This window comes from Rhinatrema bivittatum, chromosome 13 (assembly GCF_901001135.1).
Source record: "Rhinatrema bivittatum chromosome 13, aRhiBiv1.1, whole genome shotgun sequence".
In the NCBI taxonomy this organism is placed as follows: Eukaryota; Metazoa; Chordata; class Amphibia; order Gymnophiona; family Rhinatrematidae; genus Rhinatrema; species Rhinatrema bivittatum.
Window position 1 is genome coordinate 2452683 of NC_042627.1, and position 25784 is coordinate 2478466.

The 25784-nt window shown below is 46.8% G+C and overlaps 2 protein-coding genes across 6 annotated transcripts in view; one reads left to right on the plus strand and one right to left on the minus strand.

Annotated features, from left to right (window-relative positions):
* The window catches only part of LOC115074922 (snaclec 5-like), a 27425-nt gene continuing 1641 nt past the window's right edge, over nucleotides 1–25784 (minus strand). The window contains exons 1-6 of one of the 5 annotated variants that reach the window (XR_003852372.1): nucleotides 10550–13526; nucleotides 10344–10430; nucleotides 3183–3433; nucleotides 2949–3086; nucleotides 1901–1964; nucleotides 1–390 (exon numbers count right to left, since the gene is read on the minus strand). Coding sequence is in view for 4 of the 5 variants with exons in the window: in XM_029574895.1 (XP_029430755.1) it covers nucleotides 311–390; nucleotides 1901–1964; nucleotides 2949–3086; nucleotides 3183–3433; nucleotides 10344–10401 (591 nt within the window). In the remaining variant the exon portion in view is untranslated. The other 4 variants (XM_029574895.1, XM_029574894.1, XM_029574893.1 and 1 more) reach the window with 4 other exon arrangements.
* FAM216B (family with sequence similarity 216 member B) overlaps nucleotides 17602–25784 on the plus strand; it is a 17672-nt gene continuing 9489 nt past the window's right edge. The window contains exon 1 of the mRNA XM_029574919.1: nucleotides 17602–17685. The gene's annotated coding sequence lies outside the window, so the exon portion shown is untranslated. The remainder of the gene's footprint in view (nucleotides 17686–25784) is intronic.

A 25784-nucleotide genomic window follows, 5' to 3' on the forward strand; every position in this document is an offset into this window, starting at 1 on the left:
TCGTGCATTCCTGAGGTAAACCACCACCAGGATGACCTTTATTCTGTAACGCAAGAATGAATTCCATACAAGTTACTGAGTCACCCAATTAACAGAAGGACTAAGGTACCATGGCAGCTTCCACATGGACCTTGTGCTGTCTGGGTGCCACTAATCCAGGGTCAGAACCGCACTCGGCACTGGGAATAAACTGGAACATCAAGGCAAAGGATGGGGAAAATGTCGACAGAAGCAGGTGGGCCCGAGCAGGAAGAGGCCATCAGGCAGGGGGGCTCGGCCATTCTTCAGCCCACATGGAGCGCACCGACATCTAGGGGGATAGCGTGGGAGTATATGAGCAAACAAAGGGGAAGCGGCTGTTGCAGTCGGTGTTACCCCACAGTCCGAGTCCTGAAAAAAAGATTGAGAAAGGCAATTATCTCTCTGTGTGTGCCTATGGCACTTGTCAGTCCTTCTCTGGACAGGCTTGCCGCAGTTGTCAGGGGCCCCTTTCTCTCTGCAGGATCTCAGGAAAAGTCTGCAGCCCAGTTTACAAGTCTATGGCAAATTTAAATACATTTGCATATTCAGTAAGTATAAAAGAACTAATTTAAACAAAAAACCAAGTCATACATATATTTCTTTCAGTTAAAATATTCACAGATATGCTTTAAAACTTCCACCTGTTAGGTTCATGATGTGTCCCTCGGTCCTAGTACTATTTCAAAAGGCGAATAACTGTTCTTTATTGATCCATGGCTCACTCATGATTTTATAAAACCTTATATTCCCTCTCAGACCTCTAACCTCTTTAGCTTTCCCTCAGAGAGTTGTTCCACCCCCTTTATTATTACTGTTGTCCTTCTCTGTACCTTTTTTCCTAGTTCCGCTATCCTAGATCTTCCTCATACGTTCTGTTAGTATAGTAGGGCAAGTTAGGTTTCCAATTAACACAGAAACGTTTAATGCAGCAGCCACCACTCTGTCAGTCTATTCGCTTGGGGAAAATGCAGACTCGTCATCACATGGTGCACATCCTATTAAGCTAAGAAGTCTGAAAACAACTGCGCCTTGAACTCTGCTCTGTTGTCAGGTACCAGGGTCTCAGATGATCCAAATTAGGCAAAGAGGCTGCATAGAGAGAGTAAGTAAATTGCAGGATTTCAATCCAGTGCCACTAAGTAGGTTTACCTTCTGCCAAGGAAGGTCGGGCAGCTTTGACGTGAACAGAGGCTCCTTGTTTTGGCTATGCCTATGGATGAGATGTTGTTGGCAAGAGAACATTCTCTTTTATCCAATGACCCGATGCCCGACCACCAGTTTGTACCTCTCCCTGCATTTGGCAAGTCCTGAATGACTGCGATGTATGCTCTGTACTCTCTCAGTTCCCAGTCTCATGAGGACTATGACACTTATCATATGTCAAAATTCCATTTGACTGGTCAATATAGAGGCTCCAAAGTCACAGCTCCTACAGCTGCCTAATGAAAGCTTCTAACGGTGCCCCCTCAAGCTGAAACCTTGCCCACTCAAATTACATTGCACTTGGGATAAAAGTATTCCTCATTCTGTTCTAGGACCTTTTCATATTTGTTTCTGTCTCCCTAAGCCTGGAAGATAAATTATTTGAAGGTGTGCTTTGCTTCGTGCCCCATAGTATAAATGAGTGTGCACACTTCCACCTCATACTCCATGTGTAGCCGGATACCCAACTTGTACCTGGCAAATCACTGGCGTAGTCAGGCCAAGATGCCGAAACAACATCCCTTCCAACTGTGTCATATTTCTATTCCCCCACTCCCCAGGTGAAAACCACTGCTTGAATGAAATTTACAACCATGCCTAGTAAGAAAGCACCTCCCCTAAACACATTAAATAGATGTGCAGTCTCCAAAGAACAGATAAACTCTGCTTCTCTTACCTCCTATTCCAAGGGAGAAACATCCACTGATACCAAAGATTAGTCCTCTCTGGTTGTTCCATCCCTATCAAAAAATCAAATTCTGTCTTTAACAGTAAATAAGGTCAGACCAATTTAAAGTGACTCCTGCTAAGTAATCCATGATTATTTGAAGGTACACCAGTAGACACAGACGTATAGTACCTTTATACTGACTCTCCACCTGAGGTTTAGCACAACAACTGATTGATCTAATAAACTGAAAACCCCACAGCTTCTCAAGCATTCCTCTGAAGCAGGGGTGACCAACGCTGCTCCACAAGAGCCACATACAGGCCAGGTTTTCAGAATATCCACAAAGAATATGAGATAGATAGATCTGCATGCACTGCCTCCATGGTACGCAAATCTCTCTCATGCATATTCATTGTGGATATCCTGAAAACCTGGCCCATTTGTGGCTCTCGAGGACAAGAGTTGACCACCCCTGTTCTGAAATAACCGGCTGCACAAAGCAGACTCAGAATGCCATTGTATCAACGTTAAAAATCATAGAATTCAGTCTACAAGTGATTTCCCTTCAGAATAAATAAACTGGAGCACCATTCTGTCTATTTTTACTTTGGATCCAAGAATAAGGTCTATGAGCTCAGGATAGTGTCTCTTAGCCTTTTCTACCCAACCCCATTGGAGACACGATAATTTAACGACTATTGCCGAAACAGAAGGATTAAACCTCCTAAAAAAAATTGATGAACTGCAGATATTTGGTACTGCCAGAATGTCTGATTCAGATTGTGTCAGGATAAAGGAGTATAACGGTGATATTTCTATAACTAGCTCACGTGTTTGTTGTAATGCCTGCTTCAGGGAGATGGAACCCAGACATCATTGTCACTGTTTCAGAGACCCTGTAATTTTACCAGGTCCCCAGATGCTCTTTGCTCACTGTTCCAGGGATTCTGTATTGGGAGTATCCCAATGCAGTTGGATGCCCTTTGATGAGCCTTTTGTGCACTCCGTTTCTTATTTACAGGTTGGCCGCCTTTGACAGAACGTTGATACTCACTTTCACATCACTTTGTTCTGTCCAGAACTGAGCTGCCTTCTTGTCCATAGATTTTGCAAGAGCCACAACAAAAGCATTTTGTCTGATATCCTCAATTCTGGCCAGCTGGGCTCTATTGAAAGCTGATTTACAGAAACGCTGCAAAAAAAATCAGCAAGAAATGGAAGCACTTTTGTAGAAATCGTGCAGTGCAAACACTGAGAGACACAGGAAGAAACAAAGAGAAAGCCATACCTCAGCCTCGGCTTTTGTGCTCGGTGTTGGCACATACAGGTAACAGTTATCCATGTAATTTATCCAGTGATCCAGGCACGGTCCCTGGCAGAAGTAGTCTGCATTAATGGAAGAATCTAGAAGCATCTGATTCTCAGCACCAATCCCAACATTAATGGATGGAAATTTAATTTCAGTAGAGGAGGGCTGCTGCTTGGAGTTGTCCCATTGTCCAAAGATGAAGCCGCGGATATTTTGAGGATGTCCCTCGACTGGAAAATATGAAAAACATGACCAGCTTGGAGAAAACTTTCCCATGGTCTATACCTTTCCCTAGGACGAATCCTCATCAAATCTGTGCTATGAAAATACACAACAAGAAGCAAGATGAACCAAGGGTCCTTCAAACCCTACATTTCAGTTCTCTTCCTTGTTCCTCTAATGCTTCTCTCCCTTTCTCTATTTGGAGCCCATTTTCTTCTCTCATCCTTCTCCAACTTTTCACCTTTCTCCCAATTTCTTATCTTGTTATCTCCTGTCTATAATTTTCGATTCATAAAACTGGTAATAGAGAGAAGGTTGGAAACTACAGGCCAGTTAGTTTGACCTCGGTAGTGGGAAAACTTAATGGAGATTCTACTGAAGGACAAGAGATTGAAGTATCTAGAATCGGTCAGTTTGTACGGTTTTACCAAAGGAGATTGTTTTCAATTTTTTATTTTTTTTTTCCAGAAAATTAGATCAAGGGCACATGCACTGGATGTGGTTTACTTGAATTTCAGAAAGCATTTGATACTGTCCCACAAAGGAAGCTATTAAGTAAACCAAGCCAAGTGGGAGTGGCCTGCATCTGTCTATGGCAACAAAAAGGATTCAGGCATTTAAAACTAGAGGATGGGAGTGGCAGATGGAAGCCACGGTATTTGCAATGTCATCCCCAAGCAGCACATGAAATGGGTGGCAAAAATAAGAAGATAAATCAGCTCATTCGTCCACACTTAAGCAAAAGGTGAAGAGATGGACAGCTATGAGCACAAATGCTGAAAATGTGGGCAATAAAGTTGCAGAGCTGCAGGCAGACTTGGATATTGTTAGAGACACGGTCCAGCAAACCTCAAGAATGAGATACAGCCATACTGATCTATAACCTGTTGAGGAAGGGCAGGGATCACAGAAAAGGGGGAGGAGGAACTGTTTGTGTCACCTGAAATGCAGAGGGAATGGGGAAAGGAGGAAGCACTGTGGAGTGCCTTAAAAAACAGATAATGGCACTTCTATTTACACTGGCGTGGTCTACAGGCCTCCAACTCAGGCAAAGGGAATGGACAGAGATCTGGCTGAAGACATTTAAAAGGTGGAAAGGAAGGCAGAGCTGTTGCTCATTGGAAATATTAATCTGCCAGATGTGGATTGAAGTATCCCTTCTGCAGAATCTGTAAAATGTAGAGAGATCGTGGATGCCCTTCAAGAGGCTCTGCTCAAACAAATGGAGGGGAAAAATTCACAAAAGTACCTCTAATGTTATATTAAATTATTTTAGGGAATTATTTTAGGTTTTCAGAAGACTTTGTAATGCACAGGTGGGGTTAGTATGTAACATAGCAATCATCAATCAATAAACTAATAAATGTGGATCAATATATAGTGCACAGCTTAGCATAACACATGATGCTGCTGCATACTCTTTTTTTTCCCTTCTTCTCTAAGTTTTCTCATTAACTGACTGAGATAAGAACAGGTTCAATGTTTGACTTCTCTGGGGCTATCCAGCACCAGGATGCCTAACGAGCTACAGCTGGGTGTAAATCTCGTCAGAGCTGTGAGTTCCAATTAGACCAACTGGCTTTGCAAAACCTCAACTAGAGCCAGAAAATGAGAATTATAAGGAAACAGCAATTACAGTGTCTTTAGAATTGCCAGAGGGAGAGCACCAGTAGCCACCCCATGGTCTTTTCCCCAGGCCTGTGTATCCATCTATTTTTTTCACAGATACATTGAATTGGAATACATATCCAGCGCAGCTCAATGCTTCAACAGCAGGGGGATAAAGAAAAGAGGATTTATATTCAGACAACCACCAACAAGGACTGAATTGCACAGGCAGGGTAAACAAGCATGGGAGTAGCTTAGTTATTACGGCGGTTACTACCCCTAACCAATAGCTAGATACTTCACTTAGATGCAGCTCCACCACTGCTATCTACATCGATGGTGGGGGTGGAAGAGGAAACAGAACCAAAAAGTTACTTGTAAGGGCCAAGAGTAACAGATAAGTATTATTGTAATGCTATTTGCCTTTCACTGATTCATGCAATATTGCTGTGATACTGTGTGATATTTACTTTTGCTGATTTTTACTATATTTTTACAATATTTAGTAAATTGAGTATTTGTTTCTACATATCTGTGTTGTATGTTCTATGACATAATTACCACCATTCAGGCCACCACTTGTAAATGTCCGGGCAGATACTCACCTGAGCACTAGTGATCATCAGATAGTATGGCTTGATGTAGCAGCCAAGATGAAAACATGTCATAGGAAGCTCAAAGTCCTAAAGTTAAAAAATGTGGTCTCTGGTAAAATTCGGAAATACTTTGAAGAGGAGCTAGATGGCTAGGAGAAGACAGGTGAAATGAAAAAAGAGTGGGCCCACACTAAAAGGAGAGATACTAAAAGCAACAAATCTTTATGTAAGAAAAGTAAATAAGAGGAAAAGAAACAGCCATGGTTCTCCAAAGAGGTGGCTGATAAAATAAAAGCAAAAAGACTGCATACTTAAAATACAAAGGATCTCATAAAAAAGAATATTTAAATAAAATTAAAGAGATAAGGAAAGAAATCAGTAAAAGCCCAGGTAGAAGAAAGGGTTGCCATAGAGGTAAAATGAGGTGACAAAAGATTTTTAAGATATATCAGAGAAAGGAAGGCGGCCAGGAGTGGTGTCTTAAGATTGAAAGGAGACAAGGAGCAATGTGTGGAGAAAGCAGAAATATTAAACAAAAGACCTTGGAGAAGGAATGTTGCTGATTGGCAAGAGTAAGGATCAGTGTGGGGCAGAACTAGCAAAACCGTTTGAGTGGACAAGGTTATTGGGCCTGATGAGATACATCCCAGGATACTAAGGGAACTCGGGGAGGTGCTTGCGAGATGGGATTTCTGCCACAATATTGAAGAATGACGGTTGTCAGAAGTGTTGCTAGGTACCTAAAAGATGTGGGGTATAGGCCCATAAACTGCGAGACTCTCCGTGGTTCCTTTTCCCATTCCCTCAGAAGGAAGAAATTCTTCCTTCACACCCATGGCCTCAGACCTTTTTCCTTGAGGGGAAAAAGCTCTTGAAGGGTTCCACCTAGAATGGTTCCCGGGCCCACTAGCCCACAGGCTGACTCCAGGTCAACTACATCCTGGAGGACCTTCTCTCTACCAGCTCAGACCTAGAAAGGACCAAATCCCACCTAAAGCGCCAGAATTTATACACCCTTGGGACCATCTTCCAGCAATCACCTAAACCCACACTCTTAAGAGGAGCAGCACATCACCCCATATTCACCACACTATTAAGGCATCATATAGACCCTCCTTCACAACAAATATCATTCTATGATCATTCGGTGATATTACATATTCACAAACAGTGGAAAATATTTTAGATAAAACTTTAAACAATTAGAATCCCAGGGTCTCATCCACCCAGAATATCTGATACAACTAGAAGTGAAAAAGAACCCAATTCTGAGGGTCTCCGTACATGCCTTTCCCTGCAGCTGTCATCCTACATGACTTGTGACAGGGGAACCATCTTGTTAGTTCAATCCCGGCACAAATCCCATGGCTTCCTCCACACTCGTCTCTTACCATGCTCCCTTACTGTGCACCAAACAAAAATAATATCCAAATTTACCTCAGTAACAGCAACATAAATTCTTTCTACCAGTAACATTATGAACCATAACAAAACCTAGCCAAAAATGTACTCAGAACATAAGAACATAAGAAAATGCCATACTGGGTCAGACCAAGGGTCCATCAAGCCCAGCATCCTGTGTCCAACAGTGGCCAATCCAGGCCATAAGAACCTGGCAAGTACCCAAAAACTAAGTCTATTCCATGTAACCATTGCTAATGGCAATGGCTATTCTCTAGGTGAACTTAATAGCAGGTAATGGACTTCTCCTCCAAGAACTCATCCAATCCTTTTTTAAACACAGCTACACTAACTGCACGAACCACATTCTATAGAGAACCACAACCTATAGAGAAAACCTGCTAGACTCAAACAGTAACAAGTCTACTCATGAAAAGCAGTGGCGTACGGTGACATTTATAGCAGGGGATTCAGTCTTGTTCCCTTAGTCCCCTCTCCCCTTCCACATGCACCACTCACCCTCTCCCCCCCCTACCAGGTCTACAACAGTCTTCCTTCCTCAACCCCCCTCTCTCCTAGAGATAAAACACACATGGAACCATATGGCATTAGGCCTCTTGCAACATGCAATGGGTGTGGGCTTGACCCTCAGAACAAAATGCATAAATAATTACAATATAGTAAACCTCCCATATCAAAATCAGCACTAATTGCCAGCACTCAAAGTACAACTCCACCTACGAAAAGGCAACCATGCAAATATTACATCAGACTCTAAAATACCAATATACCTCCCATTTAGAAAACAAAACAAGCCACGCTGCCTAAAATAAAAAGATGCATGTACTAAAATATATTATACAAAAGCTTTTAAAAACTACATAAGTCACTTCTTCAGATGTCAGATCACAGACATTCACATCTAAAAATTCAAGAACTTAATTATGCGTTGAGTCAAAAAATATTTTACTCAACGCATAATTAAGTTCTTGAATTCATTGCCAGAGGATGTGGTGAAAGCTATTAGTGTAGCTGCATTTAAAAATGGTTTGGACAAGTTCCTGGAGGAAAAATCCATTAACCATTATTAAGGTAGAAAGATCTAGGCATCATAGTGGAGAATACATTGAAATTATTGAATTATTAGAGAGGGAATGGTTAATAAAATGGAAAATGTCATAATGCCTCTGTATTGCTCTCCATGGTGAGACCACACCTTGAATACTGTGTACAATTCTGGTCACTGCATCTTAAAAAAAGATATAATTATGATGGAGAAGGTACAGAGAAGGGCTACCAAAATGATAAGGGGAATGGAACAGCTCCCCTATGATGAAAGACTAAAGAGGTTAGGGCTGTTCAGCTTGGATAAGAGACAGTTGAGGGGGGATATGATAGAGGTCTACAAAATTATGAGAGGACTAGAACAGATAAATGTGAATCGGTTATTTACTCTTTCAGACTAGGACTAGGGTGCACTCCATGAAGTTAGCAAGTAGCACATTTAAAACACATCAGAGAAAATTATTTTTCACTCAACACATAATTAACCTCTAGAATTCATTATCAGAGTATCAGGTCGATCCAGTAAGGCTGCGGTAAAAACAGTGAGGTAGTGTCAGGCGCACCCTTCCTCCCCGCACGCACAGTTCTCTTCACTAACTCCCCGATACTCTCCTCTAATCGCATGCAAATGCATGCCGCGGCTGTGAAGCGTTAGGGAAGGGTTATGCCCGCGCAACCCATTTTACTGTATAGGCGCTGTAACAGCGCCTATACAGTAACCTGGGTGCGCTGGTGCCTGTCATTTCAAATGACATTTGAAATGACAGGTACCAGGAAGTGTAAAAAAGTTTAAAAAGTGTAAAAAACAAAAAACCTGTGTGTTATATAAAAAAATAAAACAATTTTAAATACCTGTCGGAGGGCCGTGGGTCCCGGTGGGCGGCCGGTGGGCGGCGGGCAGCCATCAGCGGCATCCGGTAGTCCCTTCTCCCTGCCTGGATGAGCGCCAAAATCGCACGGGCGGGTCAGCAGCGGGGGGGGGGGGGGGGGCGGCAGCAGGATCCGGGAGCGGCGGGTAGGCAGCAGCGGGGTCCAGGGGGGCAGCGGCAGAGAGATCCGGGGAGCCAGCAGCGGCAGCATGTTCGATCGGGCAGGCAGGTAGGTGGCAAAGTAAAGATGGCCGCCTGCACGGGAAAATCGTGCAATTGACCATAGCAGGCCCGAGCCTTGCTACTTTTTCGTTTGTTTTTTTTTGCCCTGGTCCCGTCCGGTCTCCTGCAGCCCCGTCCGGTCCGGACGGGGCTGCAGGAGACCGGACGGGACCAGGGCGGGTAAGCAATGTTTTTACCCTACACTACACTAACTCCTACTAGGGGGAGGCGGTAAACTAGCAGGTTAAGGCCGCGGCAGAACAGCGGGTTACGGAGGAGATAATATCAGCGCCCGTTACAGTATCGCAGGGGAATAGCTAATTCCTTCATTATACAGCTTTTTCGTTCATTTACATGCCGGGTGCGGAAAGGGTTATGCGTCTGTTTTCAGAAGCGATACGGACGCGTGAAACTGGAGAATGTATCGCCGAATTGCCTTGCGCGCCCGAATTGTGCGCTACGAGCACGTTACAGACGGGCAATCCTCGAGCGGACGATACTGGATCGACCTGTATGTGATTAAGGCAGTTAGCATGGCTGGGTTTAAAAAATGTATGGACAAGTTCCTGGAGAAGTCCATAAACTGCTATTAATCAAGCTGACTTAGGGAATAGTCACTGCTATTACTGGCATGATTATTAGCATTATTTAGAACCACAGTCCTTTAATTATTAATAATTTTGTGTTGGACCATTGGTAAACAATGACCCACAAATGCAAAGAATACCAATAGTGTCCAAATTAATTTTTCTTTTACCAAGAACCTCTATAGTGCATGTGTACATTAGGCTTAATTGATCATCATAATAGGTGTCATCGTATAACTTAGTTACACTTTAATATTCCACCTTCTGTTTAAACAAACCCAAGGTAATTAGAAGCTTGGCCATGTTATTAACAAGGATGAAATCCAGCTCCATGCAGAAAGATGACTAGGGTCTTTTCTGCTCTCCCTATACTTCCCATTATAGTTTCTCTCTTGCTGGCTCCTCAGTTTCTTCTTTCTAATGTCTCTGTCATTACCGGGGCCTTATTAACAGCATAATGCCAGTGAAGTCTGCGAGAATTCATTTGCTTTGGAGATCAGGTTCATATTTTGGATACAGCATATCAGAATATCTGAGGATGTTTCTGCTGTGAGGAGAAAAGTCACTCACCTGCAAGCTTGGGAAGAGTCACAGTCCCTAGGAGCAGAAAGCAAAGCCACACCATCATTGCTACTATCGGAGATCTTCAGATGCAACCTGTAAAAATGCAGAGTTTATACCCGGATACCTCCATTCATGAGCTATTAGATGGGTGAAATAATGAGCAGATGACAGACAGGAAATCTCAAGCTATAAAATGGGAATATCACTCCTACCTTGATCGGCTGGTTGACCACTTTATCTAGTTTTCTGCCAGTTTAACCAACTGTAATTAAGTAATAACAGATCATGCCAAACGATATAGATGATTATATTAGAAAGGGAGATGGATGGATTGCGGTTCCACACTCCCTCGCTTTTCAAGAACACTTTAGGGAAATGCAATACTGATACTTGTCCCTGACGTATTTATAGGGCCAGCCTTGGCCACAGTTCATTATTCCTTCTCACAATCAGATTCTGTTCAATTGTAGTATTTACAAAGCTTTTCGCATATAAAGAAATCAGGGAGGGGTGAGGTTAGCTTGGTTATATCTACTTAAATTCATGCTAGGGAGCTTTATAATACTTTCAACTCTAGGTAAACTCAGGAATAATGCAGAGGTGAGGGAGTAGAGCAAGGAACATCTGGAAAGTGAGTTCCTCTCTGCAGGGCAGTGCTGGGGTCCATCCACCGAAAGGATAGGCAGAGACCCCGCGGTCCCGTCTGATACCAGCTCAGTCCATTGTGACCAGGGCACATGAAAGTCCATCTCCTCCTCCCCCCACCCACTGGGGAGCCCTCTGTTATCTTCCTTCAGCTCATGGGACTGGTCCTGGGCCCAGGTCCTACTGACAGCGGTCAGTAATAGAATCAGCGCCCACTCCCAGGCCCCACAGTGGCCCTGTATGGCTTTTCTTTGTAACAGGAAGCTCATGGAGGAAGAGGAGGAGGAGGGAAAGTGATGGGGGCCTGTGAGCGCTCGCCAGCTCACGGGACCCTTACTGAATCCATCACAGACTGATGCCGTCACTGGTTCTATCAAGAAAGTGCTCTCCCCTGAAGAACTGCCCCCCATCTCTCCAGCAGCGTGCACCCAGGAGTACAGGCCAAGGGTCAGTTCCCACTGTGAGAGAGCAGCGTGCACCCAGGAGTACAGGCCAAGGGTCAGTTCCCACTGTGAGAGAGCAGCGTGCACCCAGGAGTACAGGCCAAGGGTCAGTTCCCACTGTGAGAGAGCAGCGTGCACCCAGGAGTACAGGCCAAGGGTCAGTTCCCACTGTGAGAGAGCAGCGTGCACCCAGGAGTACAGGCCAAGGGTCAGTTCCCACTGTGAGAGAGCAGCGTGCACCCAGGAGTACAGGCCAAGGGTCAGTTCCCACTGTGAGAGAGCAGCGTGCACCCAGGAGTACAGGCCAAGGGTCAGTTCCCACTGTGAGAGAGCAGCGTGCACCCAGGAGTACAGGCCAAGGGTCAGTTCCCACTGTGAGAGAGCAGCGTGCACCCAGGAGTACAGGCCAAGGGTCAGTTCCCACTGTGAGAGAGCAGCGTGCACCCAGGAGTACAGGCCAAGGGTCAGTTCCCACTGTGAGAGAGCAGCGTGCACCCAGGAGTACAGGCCAAGGGTCAGTTCCCACTGTGAGAGAGCAGCGTGCACCCAGGAGTACAGGCCAAGGGTCAGTTCCCACTGTGAGAGAGCAGCGTGCACCCAGGAGTACAGGCCAAGGGTCAGTTCCCACTGTGAGAGAGCAGCGTGCACCCAGGAGTACAGGCCAAGGGTCAGTTCCCACTGTGAGAGAGCAGCGTGCACCCAGGAGTACAGGCCAAGGGTCAGTTCCCACTGTGAGAGAGCAGCGTGCACCCAGGAGTACAGGCCAAGGGTCAGTTCCCACTGTGAGAGAGCAGCGTGCACCCAGGAGTACAGGCCAAGGGTCAGTTCCCACTGTGAGAGAGCAGCGTGCACCCAGGAGTACAGGCCAAGGGTCAGTTCCCACTGTGAGAGAGCAGCGTGCATTCAAGGGATGAAATATTAGATCTGATTTGTGGAGCAGGGTGAAAAAGCAGCCATGTGAGGGGAGAAATCAAGAATCACATCCCAAAGCTGAAGCAATTTGTGAGAAGTGAGGCGTGGGTGTGGTGGAGCTCCCTCTACAACAGGAATTAAATGAGCCCGTACTGAACATTAATTATCTCCTGAAGCCCATTAAATATTTTTTCAGTCACAGCTCAGAGCAAATCTTATTTTCTTTAATAAAAAAAAAATGTATACCCCACCTATATAACAGTCTAATCCTCTTAAAATCTCTGCAGTAAATATGAAAGGTTAATATTTGTTTTTGCACAAAATATTTACCAGAAGGTTGAAATAAATGTTCTCTTTCATGTGATATTTTTTTTCTTGTGACACAGTTTTGTATTGATTTATCTGGCCTGTCCCTATACTTCACAGAAATCTCAGGGGACAGACCTCTCACAGTGGCTGAACGCAGGGCCACATTTCTCCCCCGGGTACCCCTGGTCTAGACACAGGGCAGGTCCTCCTCCAGGCTGCACGAGCTTCCCTCACACTCAGATTAGATACAACCAGGGGCGGATTGGCCGATCGCTCCCGTCACGTGGTCTGCCAGGCGCGGCTGTGACAGAGCCGCGCTTGGCAGACCACATGACGTGTCCTGGGCCGCGAATACCCGGGCCGGTCCGACATGGTGAGTCCGCCGCTGGATACAACAGGGACGGCAGCGCTCACTGCACCTCACACACTGCTCTGCCTACCCGAGGAGGAGGTTTATACATTCCCCAGTAAGAACAGAGACAGAACCGCATGGAGGATGGATCCTTAGCTAATCTTCATGTAACCCTTACCCGGGGTGTTTCCTCCCAAGGGCACACAATCTTAGTTATAACCTTCGGGGCTGTTCCAGCTAGCTGACTCCTGATCCCTGAGATAGGGATAGGGATTCTTTCTATTTATTTGTTTTTTTATATACCGATGTTCAGCAATAGCCACCACATCGGTTCACATATAACAATAATGATAGAAGGTTACATCGTGAAGAATAAAAACAATGGTGTTATACAAAATAAGAGAGAGAATTAAAGAAGAAAGTGAAAAAGAACAATAATAGAGTTACATTTATTATATAATTCAATTGATCATGTTGGAAAAGCTTTTAGAAAAAGTAAAATTTTTAAATTCTTCTTAAAAGTTTGAGTAGAAGATTCCAGTCTTAATTCAATAGGAAGGGAGTTCCACAATATCGGACCAGCAATTGAAAAAGCAGGTTGTTTTTCCATGGGGGAGACTCATCTATGGCCCAGACAATGGTGTGTGATGCAGTGTGTGTTGGTAGTTGTGACATCCCAGGGAGGGAGATGCTGTGAAAGAACAGGCAGGTCCAGGAACTGGGCGTTAAATAATAATTTACTGATTAGTCGAAGGCAAAATAAAGTCCATCTTTAAATACTTGTGCAGTTACAGTTGATTTCTTTACAGTTCCAGTGTTTCACTCCTTTTATTTCAGCAAACTGGTTGAGCTTCCCATGGTGGTGTAAGTTGTGCACTTAAAGCTCTCCCAGTCGGGGGGGTGGCGCAATGGTGCCTAGGACGCCTAATCCCCTTGCACCAGCCCTGCTTCAGAGGTGTCTGGTCAAAGTCTTCTAAAGTCAGCCCCACCTCACAGGGCAATTAGCTCCCCCACTGGAGGACTCTCAGCCTTTGGCAGTCTCCAGGGTTGAAAGTGGGTGGGACTGGGCTTCCTTACAGTAAGGCAGGATACAGTTCACCGAGTACGAACGTTGAGCCCCACCTCTGGGATGATAAACTACTGCATGCTTGTAAATGTTCCTGCCCCATTGCAGTTCAGCAACCTTGCAGTCTAGAGTCTGGAGATAGTCTGTGCGCTCCCTACGGTATTCTGGGGTAGCAGAATCTTTCACAATGGTGCAGTTGGCGTAGGCCGCCAACCAGGCAGCCCGGTTCTCCTCCATGAAGTTCATCACATGGATTGGCACGTAAGGATACTGTAGCCCGAACATAGAAACATAGAAATGACGGCAGAAGAAGACCAAACGGCCCATCCAGTCTGCCCAGCAAGCTACGCAATTTATCCATTTTTTTTTTTTTTTATCTCCCCCCCCCCCCTTTTTTTCTCCCCCTCCCCCGTCACTATCGGCTTCCAGCACCCTCCGGCCCCAATTCCCTTCCACCCCTCCACCAATGCAGAGAGCAGTGCCGTATCCGCATCCCAATGAACATCCAGCTCAATCAGGGGTAGCAACTGCCGCAATAAACGGCCACACCCCTGCCCCATACTCTTACCCACCTCTGTTTTGTTTGTTTTTTGTTTTGGTTTTTTTTGTTTTTTGTTTTTTTGGAGATGGCAGCCCTCCAACCTTCCGCTCCGTGAAGGTGGAACACAAACCACTGGCATCCCGCTCCGTGAATGCCTCTGTGGCTACTGCCGCTCCGTGCAGTATTTTGCTGCCTGAAGGTGGAACAACTACTGGCCACTGGCATCCCGCTCCGTGAATGCCTCTGTGGCTACTGCCACTCCGTGCAGTGTTTTACCACCTCCTCTATATTTATGCCCACTAGACTTGATGGATCCACAGTGTTTATCCCACGCCCCTTTGAAGTCTTTCACAGTTTTAGACTTCACCACTTCCTCCGGAAGGGCATTCCAGGCATCCACCACCCTTTCCGTGAAGAAATACTTCCTGACATTGGTTCTTAGTCTTCCTCCCCGGAGCCTCAGCTCGTGACCTCTGGTTCTGCTGATTTTTTTCCGTCTGAAAAGGTTTGTCGTTGTCTTTGGATCATTAAAGTTTTTCAAGTATCTGAAAGTCTGTATCATATCACCCCTGCTCCTCCTTTCCTCCAGGGAGTACATATTTAGATTCTTCAATCTCTCCTCGTACGTCATCCGATGAAGATCCTCCACCTTCCTGTTCGCCCTTCTCTGTACCGCTTCCATCTTGTCTTTGTCTCTTTGTAGATACGGTCTCCAGAACTGAACACAGTACTCCAGGTGAGGCCTCACCAAGGACCTGTACAAGGGGATTATTACTTCCCTTTTCTTACTCGATATTCCTCTCTCTATGCAGCCCAGCATTCTTCTGGCTTTTGCTATCGCCTTGTCACATGGCATATAAATGATGTTCTAACAGACGCTCTTGGTGAGAAACCTTGTGCAAGTTGTGTCTCTCTTCTAAAAGCCTGGGGACACCCCAAAATTGATCCTGGAAAACTTCAGAAGGCGTATGTCGTCTCCTGCTGGAGTAAGGTGATCCCCCTGGCAATGCAGAATCTCCTCCTGACGAGAACCCAGAGCTGGATGGCAACACGGACACCTTCATGGCCATCCACCCATTAGGTTGACCATTTGGGTGACTACTCTGTAGAGCTGTTCAGCCTGCTCTGCAGTAATCACGATGCTCCACTCTCTCCTATTGGAGAAACGGTAACTCACAGTAGGCTGTGATCAGCTCAATGTTCCCGAATTTGCTGACAGAAGATCCGCAGGTGGTGCTCTACTCTGATCCACATGGGGGGCTGATGTGGCAGTGAGCCACTTGGGGGGGTATCCTCTCTGGGGTTGATGGCCACGGGGTTTCTGGTGAAATGGGTTTAAGGTAACCCATGACCTTGCCCAATCACGGATGCAATCATGGCTGTTTCTAGTTCTTTTAACTCTAGGCCCTCCATCTGGTCAGCCCAGGAGAGTTGTCCAGCATCACCATTTGCCCCACCCTCAGGGGGAAGAATCTTTAATGAAGACCTTGACTATGACATTGGGGTCATCTCTGTATGCGAAGCCCTGACCAAGCCCAACTTCTATATTCACTGTGCCACCCCGCCACAGGAATGCCTGGGGCAGGAGACGATGGTGGTTTTGCCCCTGAAGCCATCTTCTCTTTCCTGGTACTACTACTGCTGCTCTCATCTGTCCCCACCATGGAAAAGTGATCACCACTGTGGTCTACACCATCCAGCAAAATGAGCTGGTAGCAGAAGGATCTTCTTGACAGTGATCCCGGGTCCCCCGCTGACATCTTGAAATAGTGGCCCTATGTGTTTTGCCCATGTGATAGTCTCTAGCTGCCTCTACCAGTGGGCACAGCCAAAGAAAATTATTGGCCACCCCATTGTGAGTTTACTCCACCTCAGTCGAAAGGACAATTTCCAGCATAAGCTCTCTGGGAAGGGCACCTACTGCTGAATAAAGTTATTAGCACTTGGCGTGGACACTTTCAGCTGAATAATATGCACTTTGGCACTATTTGACCCTGACTTTGGGGCATGTTCAGTAGTAGTAGGTGTCCACCCCAGAGAGTTTATACTGGAAATTAAATTCTTTCCTGGGCCGGGGTAGAGTACCACACTGGCCACCAGAAATGTGATTTCTCTCTACCTCAGACCCAGGAGTTCAATTTCAGTTTCCTGTTCATAACCCAGATCAGTCCAGACTCCTGGGATTATGCCTCCCTTCCAGCAAAAGGAGGCAGAGAAAGTTTTATTTGCACTGGTATATAATATCTGGAGGGTCACCTGCAGTCCCTCAGTATTTCTCTGTCTCCAGCAGATGGTAGAGGTGCCACCTGCAGTCCCTCAGTATTTCTCTGTCTCCAGCAGATGGTAGAGGTGCCACCTGCAGTCCCTCAGTATTTCTCTGTCTCCAGCAGATGGTAGAGGTGCAATCCCTGCAGTCTGGGGAAAAAAAAAAAAGGGATAGAGAACTAAAATATGTTGATGTTCCCTCCCAGGAGGTTGCTAGGCCCTGGTAGGGCTATCCCTCCTGCTGCTGAGGAGTTCGAGCAGGGGGGGTCGGGGACCCTTGTCCGTCTTGATCTGTTGCTACCCGGGGGGGAGGGTTATAACCTTTGCAGGTTGAATTGATCGCATCTATTTGGTATACCTACCACGGCAATATTGTTAATTGACCACAGCACTATATTTATTGACACCACGTTTCAGAGACCATCTGATGCCTCTCATATACACTATTTGAATAATCAAGGATTTCTAATTGATCAAATTGAGCCCCTGACGCAGCCCCATTGTAAGAGGGCGAAACTCGGCCTGAGTCAGGCTATTTTAAAGATATTTAAATCTACAATAAAGAATCCAAAAATGTGGACATTTTGGCTTCTAATACTCAACTTGTTGCCTCCTCTGGGGAGGGCAGGAGCTGCCACATCTCCCCGTCTCGCCTTGCTGAAGCTGTTCTCAGAGGATTTCTTCACAGGCGCTCCCCAGAGCTGCTTCTCCTGTTACTGGGCAACCTCGCCTGTCAACACAGGACAGAGGCAGGAGCTGGAGGAAGGGGGACCCTCTCAGCCCAGCGACAGGAAGCACCAGGGGACACGCTACAGGTAACAGAAACACTTTCACATACCCAGAGGCCAGCACTGATTGGCCCAGTGGGGCTTAATTGCTTTTATTTTTTTAAGAACAGATTAGGTCTCTTAAGGGAGAGGCACTGAGCTCCGAATCAAGCAACAGCAGGACTGCATAACAAGAGAGCTGGAAGCCGGCAGTATTGACACAGTGCCAGCTGGGGGAAAGGCTTCAGTCTCTAGTAAGCAAACTCTTGTATCCACATCCTCATATAGGCAAGCAGCCAGGAGATGCGCCATTACCCCCAGGCAGCTGAGGCAAAGCTTGGCACCCAGTGCCCTGTTGTTCTCTCTCTCCTGTCACTACCGCCAGCATCTTCCCAGCTGTAACACCAGAGGGCGCTGTATCCCAATGGGGATTAAAATGATGGAAGGCCAGAGGTGAATACCCTCTCCTGTGCAATGCCTTAGCAAGCAGTGTGGGGGCTGCGGTTATTGTAAGAACAGAGCACCCACATGCATCCATGGGTAAATATTGATTAAAAATGGGTCATCTCCACCAATGGACTGGAGGGGTCATTGCAAGAGATGACTAGCAATTTAGTTTTCCTGACAGAGGTGGCTTAGCAGTCTCCATCTCTTCAGGGAAAACAAACCTGCACCGAGGTACAACCAGGACTGGATTGGGAAACGGAGCCAGCCAGCTAATCACCTTACAGGCAGGAACTGCACTGAGAGCAGCAACTTGTTACATGAAATGCACATAAAGCAAGGCACTCGGCAGTCCCAGACTGAGCCCGATCTGAGCCGAAGGATGGAAGTGAAGAAATGCACACAGCGGCAGTTACTATCCTAAAACAAAAACACATGCTAGGCAGACCGGATGGACCTTTTTCTGCTGTCATTTACTAAGTTACTATGGGTCCTACAGAAGAAAGGCTCAGCATCACTGTGGTGCTTTACCTGAACATAAGAATATGCCATACTGGGTCAGACCGAGGGTCCATCAAGCCCAGCATCCTGTTTCCAACAGTGGCCAATCCAGACCATAAGAACCTGGCAAGCAATCAAACATTAAACAGAACCCGTGCTGCTAATGCCGGTAATAAGCAATGGCTATTCCCTAAGTCAATTTGACTAATAGGAGTTTAGACCTGCCTCTCCTTCCAAACATTTTGCTACTGAAAAATAATTAATGTTCTTCCCTTCTGAGCAGCGTTTAATGTGTGACGTGCCGGTGCTATTAATTATTTGACTAAAACTAGCCATGCTCCAAGGAAGGGCTCTCAGCTGTTTATTATTATCAGTGCCGCAGGGCTTTGTTAAAAAGTTAAAGGCTGACAGCAATTAGTTGACTTGCTAACGAGTTCCAAGAACTTGCAAATTGGCTCCGCTGGGAGGTTAATAGATGAAGCAGTTTTTGCAGACAGGGAAAGTTCTCTATATTGATCTCTGTATTGTCAGTATGAGGTTAAGTCATGCTGTAAGGTGGCCACTGCACTCTGAAATAGCATGGGGCTATTTCTGTGAAGTCACCTGCTGCAATGCACAAGAAACACAGCTGTGACTGTGATATCATAACATCCAAGCACAATGCGGCAGTAGGGCACTGCATGTCAGAAGTCACTTGCAATATCAAGCGCGAGAAACGCAAGTCCAAACTGGGCACACTTTTTTCAATGTGCGCACATCTCCCTCTCCTGGGTGCCCCTGCAATAGGCAGATGAGCTGCTGTGCTAAAACAGAAGCGCTATGGATAAATTGTGCATCCCTAATGCGTCCATGGCATTGGGAGCCCAGGAGATGTGGCGTGCGTGGGTTAGGAAAACAGACACTCAATTAACGAGCATCAGTTTTCCTAACTCGCACACAGCCATGGGCTAGAAAAACGGACACTCGTAAACTGAGCATCCATTTTCTTAACCTGACCCCCGTCAAGAATTTTTATTTATTTTTTTTTTTTAATGCTGCTTTCTGTGCTTCCTCCTACTTAGTTTCGGGACCACAGAAAACCAGTAATTCCTGTTTTTTTAGCCCTTGACGCACGTCAAGACAACGCCAGTTCCAGGGCTGGCTTCAATTCTGGTGTGTAAAAACGTGCTCGTCAGGCGCACAGTGATGTTTCACATCAAGGGCAATAGCAAAGCCTCATATACATGGCATTTACATGTGATGAGTGCTATTAGCTAAGGGTATGTTTGGACACACGTTTTGGATGCACTAATCCCTTTTTTTTTTTGCATCAGGTGTTAGCCTGTGTGCTAGCCTGAGCGCACAATATTGCATAGGCCCCTTGGTCTTTTGTCTCTTGCCTCTCATGGCTTGCAGCTCACACCTGCTCAGTTTCATGGGAAGCAGTAGAGTTTATGCCCATTTACTGCTTGGTAACAATAGATTGTGAAGTGCAGGCTTGTCATCCTCCCTGTTCATGTCATGACCCATCTTCCTCATGTGAGAAGTAGGAAGAACACAGAGTAAGCACCACAATTCCTGTCTGTTATCCAAGCAGCTCTAAGGGTGAGAAAGCAGAGTTGCTTACCTGTAACAGGTGTTCTCACAGGACAGCAGGATGTTAGTCTTTACATATGGGTGACATCATCAGGATGGAGCCCAATCACGGAACACTTCTGTCAAAGTTTCTAGAACTTTGTCTGGCACCTACTGGGCATGCCCAGGATGGCACTAACCCCGCATCCAGCAGGGGTCTCCCTTCAGTCTTATCTTTAGCCAAAAGAGCGTGCAAAAAATAAAATAATAAGTCGCAAGCGTACCCAACTCCGCGGGGTGGCGGGTGGGTTTCGTGAGGATTAACATCCTGCTGTCCTGTGATAACACCTGTTATAGGTAAGCAACTCTGCTTTCTCACAGGACAAGCAGGATAGTAGTCCTCACTTATGGGCGAGTAACAAGCTGAGGATGCCCGTGCATGTAGCAAAAACATCCAAAGACGTGCAACTGGCACAACAGGGGTGATTCTTTGGATAACGGGAAGCCTGAATATCCCAGCGGGTGAAGAAGGAAGTTGGATATTACGCTGAGAATAAGTTGCGTAGAACAGACTGGCCAAAAATAGAATCTTGTGTACCAGCTTTGTCTATGCAGTAGTGGGCTGCAAAGGTATGGAGAGAACTCCAGGTTGCAGCTTTGCAGATATCAATAAGAGGTACAGAGCGAAGGTGTGCAACAGACATTGCCACTGCTCTAATGGAGTGTGCCTTAATGCATCCCTGGAGCGGAAGGCCTGCTCATAGATAGCAGAAGGAAATACAGGCCGCCAACCAGGAGGACAGGGTCTGCTTTCTGACCGGGATTCCCAGCTTAGGCTTATCAAAGGAAACAAAGAGCTGGGGGGATTTCCTATGGCCTGCAGTGCATTCCAAATAAAAGGCAAGCGTATGTTTGCAGTCCAAGGAATGGAGAGCCCACTCAGCAGGAAGTGAGTGGGGCTTTGGAAAGAAAGTAGGCAGCACTGTGGACTAATTTAAATGAAACTCAGATACCACTTTCGGTAGAAATTTAGGATGAGTGTAAAGGACCACCCGATCATGAAGAAATTTCGTGTAAGGGGGTATGTAACCAGTGCCTGTAGCTCACTGATCCTGCGAGCAGATGTTAACGCCAGAAGGAAAAAGGCCCTTCCAAGTGATATGCCGTAACTCGCAGGAATGCAGAGGCTCAAACGGAGGTTTCATGAGCTGCTCTAAAACCACATTAAGGTCCCAAGACGGGGCCGGTGGACGGAGAGGAGGCTTCAGATGAAGCAAGCCCTTCATAAAGCGCACCATCAGGGGCTGTGTCGAGATAGAGACATCCACTGTACCCCTATGGAAGGTGGCCACTGCACCAACATGCACTCTGATGGAAAAGGTTTGTAAACCCAACTCTGAGAGATGCCAGAGGTAGTCTAAAAACTGATTTGTGGAGCAGGTAAAAGGATCTAACTCCTTTGAAATGCACCACAATGAAATGTTTTCCATTTAGAATGACAAGATCTTCTAGTAGAAGGCTTTCGTGAAGCAACTAGAACCTGGGACACAGAGTCCAACAGAATGAGCAGTTGCAAAATCAACCTTTCAACATCCCAACTGTCAGTGATAGGGTCTGAAGTTTGGGGTGGCGCAATTGACCGTTCCTGTGAGAGATCAGGAACGGATCCATGCCTAGAGGAATCTGCGGACACACAGATCCCAAAGGATGGGAAATCATGCCTGTCGTGGCCAGTAGGGGGCAACAAGAATCAAACCCTTGTCTGTGCGTAGCTTCAAGAGAGTCTTGCTGATGAGAGGAAGTGGTGGGTAGGCATAGAGGAAGCCCTTCTTCCAGGATAGGGCGAACACATCCAAAGGCAGAACTTGGCGACTGCGACGTAGGGAGCAGAAGTTGTCCACCTTGTGATTGCAAGATGACGCAAATAGGTCGATGCTCAGATATCCCCACTTCCGAAATATCCAGTCTGCCACTAAAGGGTTGAGAGACCACTCGTGTGGCTGAAACTCTCGACTGAAATTGTCCACACCTGCCAGATACGTTACTCTCAGAAGCATGGCCTAAGATAGAGCAAAAGCCCAAATTTGTGCCACCTCTTGACAGAGAAGGTAGGTCCCGGTGCCTCCCTGCTTGTTGATGTGCCACATTGCTACCTGGTTGTCCATTTGGATCAGGACTGTTTTGATGGCCAAACAATCCCAAAAAGCAGAGAGAGCATATCTGATCGCTCGGAGCTCCAGAAAATTTATTTGATGTTGCGACTCCTCTGCCGACCAGGTTCCCTGAGTCTGCAGGTCATTGACATGCGCTCCCCAACCTAGAGTGGAAGCGTCGGTTGTTAAGATTATGTGAGGTTCTGGAGCTTCAAATGGTAGACCTTGAAGCAGGTGGGACTCCTGGATCCACCATGCCAGTGAGAGGCAAAGCTGCCTGGTGACGTGGACAACGTCGGACATTGGATGATGTGCCTGTGACCACTGGGACTTTAATGTCCACTGCGTTACTCGCATGGCCAGACGAGCCATTGGGGTAACATGGACAGAGGATGCCATATGTCCCAGCAAGACGAGTAAATGACGGGCTGTCGTGGTTCGGCGAGACTGTATAGCATGCGCCAGCGATGCTAGCGTGTGAGCTCGGTCCCTGGGAAGTAAGGCCCTTCCTTGGATCGTGTCGAGATCCGCTCCGATAAAGGAGAGGAACTGAGACGGAACCAGGTGAGATTTTTGATAATTGATTAGAAATCCCAATGATAGTAGTAGCTGCACTGTAAGATGGAGGGAGTGAAGAACTCCTTCTGATGACTGAGCTCTCAGTAACCAGTCATCCAGGTAAGGATAGACACGAGTGCCCAGTCTTAAGTATGCGGCTATGACTGCCAGGCATTTCGTGAAGACACGAGGGGTCGATGAAAGGCCGAAGGGAAGTACTCTGTACTGGAAATGTTGGTCTCCGACAAGGAAGCAGAGATACTTTCTGTGAGACGTGGTAATTGCGATGTGCATGTACGCATCTTTCAGGTCCAGAGAACAAAGCCAATCCCCCCTGTTGGAGAAGTGGAAGTAAGGAGCCCAAGGTTACCATCCGAAACTTCTCTCTCCGAAGATGTTTGTTTAGAGCTCGAAGGTCTAATATCGGGTGAATATCTCCCATCTTGAGATTAAAAAGTATCGGGAGTAGAACTCGAGCCCCCTCTGTGAAAGAGGAACCGGTTCAATGGCATTCGTTTGAAGAAGGGAAGTTACTTCCTTCTGCCGATGAAGATAGTAGTCAAAGGTGGTCCACCCCAGCCGAGGTGGATTGACCGACGGGACAGAGAGGAAGTTTAGATGGTAGCCTTGAGCTACGACACTCTACCCACCGGTCTGTGGTAGTTTAGCCACATGGTGGTGAAGTGGTATAGTTGGCCGACAGGCAGAAATGGCAGAGGGGGATGATCTTCGCTTCCGAGTTGGAAGTCAAAACCCCGCAACAGGACTAGGCTGGGCGGGAGGTTGAGTTTTATGAGCCCGTGGCTGGTGTGGCGCAGACTTTTGGAATGGGTGGGATGGACGAGCCCGTGCCGTTGGTGGATATCATCTCTGGGCTTTGTATGCTGTTCGTTTAACTTCTCGTCTAAACAGGCGCTTGGAGAGAGCTGACAGAGTTTCATTGTGGTCCTTCAGCTGGGCTACCATCTCCTGAATTTTTTCACTAAAGAGGTTATCCCCTGTGCAGGGGAGGTCAGCCAGACGATCTTGCACCTCTGGGCGAAGATCTGAGGACTTCAGCCATGCCCAACGGCGAGTGCTGATGCCGGCCACTGACAACTGGGAGGAGTTATCGAAGACATCATTCGCCGATCTGACCTCATGTTTACCAGCATCGAAGCCTTTCTTAATGATAAGAGTTCAGCTGGTCTTGAAGCTGCTCTGGGAGAGACTCACCAAAGTCCTGTAGTTGTTTAAACAGGTTCTGATTGTACTGCGTCATATATAATTGATACGACGCAATATGTGAAATGAGCATTGCTCTGTGAAACACTATGACTGAATGTATCAAGAAACTTCTGCTCCTTCCCAGGTGGTGCTGAGGAATGAGGCTTTTGACACTTGGCCTTCTTATGGGCGGACTCCACCACTACCGACTGATGCGCCAATTGCATCTTCTGGAAGCCTAGAGATGGCTGCACAAGATAAATTGCATCTGTCTTGCAGTTCACGGGAGGAACCGACCCAGGATTCTCCCAGTTCTGCTGCATCAAATCCTGTAAAATCTCATGGACGGGGACGGACATGATTTCTTTTGGAAGATCCAGGAACTGAAGTACCTCCAGCATTTTATGCCTGGAGTCCTCTTCTGTCTGCAGTGTGAAGGGAATAGACTCCGCCATCTCCTTGATGAAGCTTATAAATGAGAGGTCTTCAGGAGGAGATTTGCGCCTTTCCTCTGGAGGTGACGACTCCGACGGAACTTCGGTGGAGTCCTGGGAATCAGATGCATCATCTGTCCACAGATCATATAACTGATCCCCATAATCCATCGGCGGTCTTGATGGAAGAGATGGGATCCCTCCAGCCAGAGGGGGCCTTGGCATCGAAGGCATCAGAGCCGGCATAGATGGTCTTGGCCTTGGCAACGATAAATCGAGATCCGATATTGGTGCCGGGCGAAGTGGCACCGATGGCATTGGGGACTTCGCTGGTGGCCTCGGTGCGGGCACTCCCAAAGGCCCCGGAATGGGCTCCAGCCTCGACGCGTCCTCTTCCTCCGATGAAAGCGGAATAGGCATCGATGGAGCCATGGGGATTGGTGATTTCTTCGGTGTCCCCGGCAGGGCAATGATAAGCAAGTCAAGCTTATCTAGAAGAGGAAGTAGCATTGGTGGCATTGGTGCCGCTGGTGTCGGTGATCTCAGGAGGCTTTGGTCAGCCTGGACCACTGCCTCTTTCCGAGCGCTGGGGTGGCGAGCCCCAGGTCCAGAGTGGGAGGCATGGCAGGCAACGCCAGAGGATCCAACGGTCTGTCTAATTGAAACGACAGCAAAAGACTTAAGGTTTACATTTTTTATTTTAATAGTCGCTTTTGTGCATGCTGTAAGTGCCCTCCCCTTCTGGTGAAGGTCCTTGGACCTCAGTGCACACAGGACGCTCCATCTGTCACCCTCCACAGTGCCACATTAGCTGCTTCCCTTGTGCCATCTCCCAGTAATTCTGAACCCAGTGAGGCTCCATACACAGGAGCAATGCCGACAGGGGAACCCAGAAACGCTGGCCCTGTCACTTTGTCCCTCAACCGAAATGCAGGAGGCAACCTCCAGCCAGCCATCCTCTGGAGAATGCCATGATGCATTTTGGATGTTTGGAAGCAGAAGTCTAAGACTGCAGGCAACTCATGCCCTGCTGGGAGGAAGGCGATTTTCCTCAGGCACTTCAGAAATGCCTTCCCGCTCGAAATGTAAAACTGAACAGCAAGAGAAGCCAAGAATTAGACAGATGTGGTGTTAGAATAGTCCTGTTGTTACTGCTGACAGAGGGAAACATTAAAGGCCACTCTGGGTCAGTCAGTCAAAACAGTAGTTCAGGTGTCCCTGCCATGAGGTTTAAATTTGACAAAATATTTATGCTCCTGTGAAATAACCAGAGGCGTTCAAGATAGGAGCTTCACTC